This window comes from Chionomys nivalis, chromosome 18 (genome assembly GCF_950005125.1).
Source record: "Chionomys nivalis chromosome 18, mChiNiv1.1, whole genome shotgun sequence".
Classification (NCBI taxonomy): Eukaryota; Metazoa; Chordata; class Mammalia; order Rodentia; family Cricetidae; genus Chionomys; species Chionomys nivalis.
The window spans coordinates 23397187-23403186 of record NC_080103.1 but is presented as its reverse complement, the minus strand read 5'-3'; the positions used below and the strand labels follow the sequence as shown (position 1 = coordinate 23403186).

The 6000-nt window shown below is 44.5% G+C and overlaps 1 protein-coding gene across 1 annotated transcript in view; it reads right to left on the bottom strand.

Annotated features, from left to right (window-relative positions):
- Positions 1-795: 795 nt before the first annotated feature.
- Positions 796-6000, bottom strand: part of LOC130890072 (mitochondrial adenyl nucleotide antiporter SLC25A24) — a 38217-nt gene continuing 33012 nt past the window's right edge. The window contains exons 9-10 of the mRNA XM_057794015.1: positions 5230-5380; positions 796-2769 (exon numbers count right to left, since the gene is read on the bottom strand). Coding sequence (XP_057649998.1) covers positions 2585-2769; positions 5230-5380 — 336 coding nt within the window. The 3' untranslated portion in view covers positions 796-2584. The remainder of the gene's footprint in view (positions 2770-5229; positions 5381-6000) is intronic.

Sequence of the window (6000 nt, the reverse complement as noted above, 5' to 3'; positions counted from 1 at the left end):
TGTGCCCATCCATCTCTAGGCTCCTTTCATTTTTATGAGTCAGATTCCATACTTATATCTAATTTCCATTAGAAAATTTCTTAATTACTTATTTGCAGACTTGCTGGTGTTGTGTTTCACACAGTTTGAAGATAAAAACACTCCCCACCAAGATGCACCATGCTAACCCTGCAACCTTGGAGTCTTCTTGGTCCTGGAAACCCCTTGGGCAATGATCCTCACTCATAAATGTAGACTGGGTACCATGTGAAGCATAGCTTGTGCCCAAATGTGTGCTACCATAGCTGCTCAGGGAAGGCAGAAGATTAGAAAGACTACAGAGCCAGGTGTGAAACGCATTGTTTGAACCACTGTAAACGGTATGACAATAAAAAATGTATTATTCATAAATTCTTCCCAAAATGAGTGTCCTTAGTTCTGTCAGCTGTCTACTAAATGGAAGTCTCGATTGAGGGATTGCTCAGATCAGACTGGTCTGTGGACGTGTCTGTGAGCCATTGTCTTCACCATTGGTTGTAGGAAGGAACAGCCCATATGGTTCTGGTTGTCCTACCCTGACTTCTCTCCTGTAAGGAGAAATAACCCTTTCCTCCCTTCGTTGCTTTGATTCGGAGTGTTTTGTCCCAGCAATAGAGAAGAAAGTAGGATGATTAGGAAACAAGCCATTTTACAAACAGACAGATACCTTTAATACAAATGAGCAGTAACTATGTAGCAAAGACACTAAGTGTCTTCAGGGAGAGGCTTTTCTCCCAAAAGATACAAGATGCACAGATAAATCAGTGACACTTTGCACATGTTTAGTGGGAGGGCACTTTAATTTCATAATGAGCTGTGAGTATTTTCATCCTTTTAATCAGCTTGAAATTCCAAAGACATTAACAGAATTATTCATTTTCATAATTGTTATGAGTAAAAAAGGAATGACTCCTGTACCATAATATTGTCGTTCTATGTATTATTCAAAACTACAACATCCCTGAAGATAAAGGAGAGAGTCCTCCTCTCCTCACATAGTATAAAAATGCTGAGACTACAGCAGGCATCGGCAATACAAACCAAACTGCACTGTAGAATAAGTTTCATAAACACAAATCCATCTTTTCTCTTTGGTTCAAAAAATACAAGAGGTAGGCTAAAGTCAAAGATTCCCATTTCACTGGATTTTTCAGAAAGCAATTATAACAGAAATGATCAGAAACCAAGTGAGTCTACGGACTAAATCTGAAAAATGTAAGAATGTGTGATTTTTTTTGAGGCAGGGTTTCTCTGGGTAGCTATGGCTGTCCTGGAACTCACTCTCTGTGAGTCTGGCCTTGAACTCAGAGATCCACCCACCTCTGGTGTGTGCCACCACCGCCTAGCTAAAAATATCAAATATCTTCTTATATAAGAAATAACATTTTTCTAAGCTCTAATAAAACAAATCCTAAGAGTTGACTACAAAATCAGCTTTAGTGGAAGTTGTGAGTACTGTGATATTATAAATTTCCTGGCCTCGTCCTGAACCTTGAGGCAAGTGAAAAGGCGGATGGGCGCGTATGCTTACAGACTGCGCCTCTCATTCACATACAGAAGATGGACATATAGCACTGCTGAAACGTGCTGGTGTCTTAGCTTCGCCCCACCCCTTCTGGGAAGCACAGGCTCCACAGACTTCAATAAGAGTAGGACAAAGGTATCGTTTACCTTAAATCAACACTTGAGTCATGAAAAGAACAATTTCAGGTTTCTATAAAGGTCCCAGGGAGCCTTCCTGATTTAGAGAATTTGATTCAAAGAGTTAAAAAAAAAATGAACAAAACCAAGACACTCTCTGGAAAATGGTACAAGTCAACAGTTTTGTTCACTGATGTTTTAGAAAGCAATGGGGGAACACATAGGGTCTACCAAATAACTTGTATCAGTAATTTAACAACAGATGACAATCAATGTCTAAAACTGGGGACCAAATAGCAATGCAAGTACAACAGAAAGAATGTATACTGTAATAAATATTATCTCACTGCCCCTCTATACACAAATTTGGCTACTATAATTTATTCTTATTCTGCTTACAAATGAGGATATAAACTGGGCAAGATTGATTTTAAATACGGTGATTTTTTTTTCCTAGTAACGTTCCTGTAGGAGACTTTTACATCTATAAAGACTTCCAAAATATATATAACAATTTAAGTCCCAAGGCTTTCTGATCACACTGGTTTTTTTAAAAAAAAAAATGGACATAAACAAATTGACATAAACCTGAACCAATTAGAACAAAGATTGGTGATTTATAATTCTACCACGCCAAACGATTTCATCTTAAGCAAGTACATTTTCAGATTTAGGGTGCAAGGCATGGGTCTTTATCAGCAAACATAACGTACAATTTTGTGGCTTCTGCAACACTTATTGAACCTATGATTTTGAGCATTACTGAGGATATAAAACCGAGCCCAAATGCTTGAAGTGACTGCAGATTCTTTTCCCTTTGGCTGGGGGAACAACAGCTTCTTTCGCAATGGACTTGCTGCAATCCCAGAAGTCACTGGAGAGCCCTGACAGCTTTCGTCACCACGGGAAAGAAGATTTGGCCGTGTCACTTCTGAGCCACTCCTAGTGTCTGCTTCATATTTTCATACACCGCATAGCTGATGCCAACAGCGGGGAGCACCTTCATGAAGTTTGGGGTGATGCCTCTGTAGAGTCCTGGCACTCCTTCTTTGGAGATGATTCGCTGAAAAAGGCCAACCATGCTCAGTTGTGGGGCCCCTTCCACCATGGCTAGCAGACAGACAGACAAACCAACAAAAAAGATAAATAAAAGGCGGGAACCAGGTTAATCCAATATTCAAGCATGCCTCATTGTTATCACAACAGACGACAGGGGAATCAGAATGGTGTCTAGAATACAATGGACGGACAAAAATCAATTTTGAAAACAACCTTCCTGACGCAGCCACCCACCAGTGAGGGCACAGCTCTTTAGGAACTTCTGTGCTAGGTACTGGATTAATTACTTGCCATGCTAACCCTTCAGGATTAAACATGTACATTTCATAACTGAGGAATTAGAAAGTTGGACAGATAGTGAGCCTTGTCCTGAAACCCTAGTTAGCTGGTAGCAAAACCAAAAAGGTGTGGCTGATACTCGAGCCGGACACTTTTAACTAACCACATCATTCTATCACAGCATTCTCCCCAAGCACTGGCTAGAATGCTTACATTTTAGATAATAGGGGAAGGGAGGAGTTGGAGAAGTTTAGAAAGGGTATAGGAGACCTGGGCCTTGTAGTTATCTTGTGAGGGGGAGAGATGAATACAAGAGGAGGAGGAAGAGGAGGGGGTGGAGGAGGAAGAGGGAGAGGGAGAGGAGCCAGCCCTGTACTGTTGGTACAACAAAGGACAAAGGCAGGACGGACATGGGGGGAGAACCGCGGTGGTTTTTAGATGTGATGATTTCCTATAGGGTACTAAGGGGCTGGAGATGCCCACATCTATTTCCTTCAAATTGAAGCGTTCCATTTGGAACCTAGATGACTCCTAAGACTCAGGAAGTAAACAAGACCTGCCCAGCTCAGTCAGCTTCTGAAACTAGAATTCTCAGGAGCCCTCCGCCACACCCCTAGGCTATATGAGCAGTTATAACTACTGCGGACAAGAGGTTCCAGCACAGGTTTCTGGCAGGTTATCCAGGGATCCCAGGGATTTGGCTTCTGTGGGTGATCATGAGCACAGGTTGCAGGGGTGGGGTGGGGCATTGGTTGCAGGGGTGAGGTGGGGTGTTGGCACTGCAGCTGCCTTTGAGCCACTCAAGCCCCTGTGTGTAGCCACTACCCACACTCCAGTCAGAACCCCAGCAAACTCACTGACACATGATGCTAGCCATGGGTGGACCCGTTTCTTTGGTCTGTCCTTGCCCTATCTAGGGGAACAGACAGATGTCAGCTCACTCCAGCCTCCACAGGGAAAGTCACACAGCTGCATAGTGGGGGTAGGGAACAAAGATGGAGCTAACACGGAGGCAAGATATGATTGCTAAAGACCTCGGAATTCCCGCCGAGAACTTGGGAATTGACACTGGAAACTCTGAAGAGTTACAAAAATGTCTGAAGAGATAAGAAATGAGTGGGCTTGGATGGAAAATGGCAGATCTTGGCAGCTGTACTGGTCAGGACTGGAGCTAAGAGGAAGGGAGGGTCACCACACAGCAGGGTAAACCCATTGAGTGGGACTGAATTCCAGCTCCACTGCCTGTCATGTGCGTAACCTTACGGACATTCCTTAACTGGTTTTGCCTGCTAGTCATTTGTCAAATGTGGATGATGTTAGTATCGAGCTCCCAAAATGGCCATAGTGGCTAAATGAGAGCCTGTGCGCACTTAGTTTGTTATTTTATTTTGCATTCCTCTCTGCAGCCATGATTGCCCCTCAGCCCCTCAAATATGCCACTCTGTGGGCCTGTTCCCAGCTAGCTCCCACTGCATTCCTAGGCTTCGTCTGGACTTAGGCTAGACCCCATGCCATGAGGTGTTTTAAAGGGCTATCTTCTGGTTGTCCATGTCTTTTCCACTCTACAGTGACCTGATTCACACCTGACTTGTTGCAGTCTCTAACCCTAGCACCCATCTGACAGTGTGCCTGGTCCGAGTGATGCCAAACAACATGTTGACAAGTGACTAACTGAAGGAGTGGTTGGGAATGGGATCACAGCTGCCCAGTACTCATAAGAGAAAGTACAGTCGATGAAGGTGACCAGGGATAAAGAAGAACAGAAAAGAAAGACAAAGAGTGTTGCACGCTTTCAAAGAGTAGGTAGCCAGAAAACAGCAAGAAGACAGTAGTCACTGAGTGACAGGAGAGTCAGGCTAGTGCGCCGAGGAGCCAGCAGAGAGAGTGCCATAGAGAGAAGGCTCATTGCCCAAGCTTAGGGTCTGAACAGCAAATGCCAAATCCTTTACATATACTATTACTAATTCTTTTCATCTCTATTCATCTGCTAGATGTCAAAGTTTATTCTCTTAAAATATGGATTATTTCTGTAAAGGAGGAGCAATAACAGACACACAGAGGGAGGGGGGAGGGAGGGAGGGAGGGGGGAGGGAGGGATGGAGGGGGGAGGGAGGGAGGGAGGGAGGGAGGGAGGGAGGGAGGGAGGGAGGGAGGGAGGGAGGGAGGGAGGGAGGGAGGAAGCGTGTGAGTGACATGAAATGTCATCACAGACATCCTGGAATCCAGACTCACCTTGTGCCTGCATGCGAGTCCTCACCAAAGCCAGGGGGTAACTGGCCAGCTGCCCGCAGGTGCTGGACAGAGCCCCACAGCTTAGCAGTACCACCACACCAGGGTTGACAGAGTCTTTGGCAAAGTTATCCAGCCAATAAGTCTTCAAAAGCTGCCCCGAAGACAAAGAAAACAATCAACAAAGGAGATACTCAGGCATGGCTCGCTCAACATTATCATCTTCAGGGCTGTTTCATGTAGTCAACTCTAAAAGTAAAATGTTTTAAGCAGAATATATATGCTAATACATAAAAGCCCTATGTACCTAGTTGTGCTGGTTTGAATGAGATGCCCCTGTGGTGGTTTGAATAGGGATGGCCCCCATAGACTTGTGTGTTAGAATGCTTGGCCCCCAGGGAGTGGCACTATTGGGAGGTGTGGCCTTGAGCTGGAAGAAGTGTTTCACTGTTGCTGGTGGGCTCGGAGATCTCAGAAGCTCATCAGTCTCCTCCTATGCCTGTGTATCAAATGTAGAACTCTCAGCTCCTTCTCTAGCACTGTGTCTGCCTCACCAAACCCTTGGGTTCTTAAAGGTCCCAAGTCCTTCTTTCAACCCAGTATCTAATGCAATGGCTTGAATATGGTGTGTGTTCAGTACATGTTGCTCGGATTCCTAAGATATTAAGTGACCCATGTAGCAGGGATGACCCAAGTTTGTTGACCTGAGTGGCAAGTGGTTCGTATTCATATATTGCCTGAGCTGTCTGAGTTGTCTTGAGCTCAAGTCTCCAC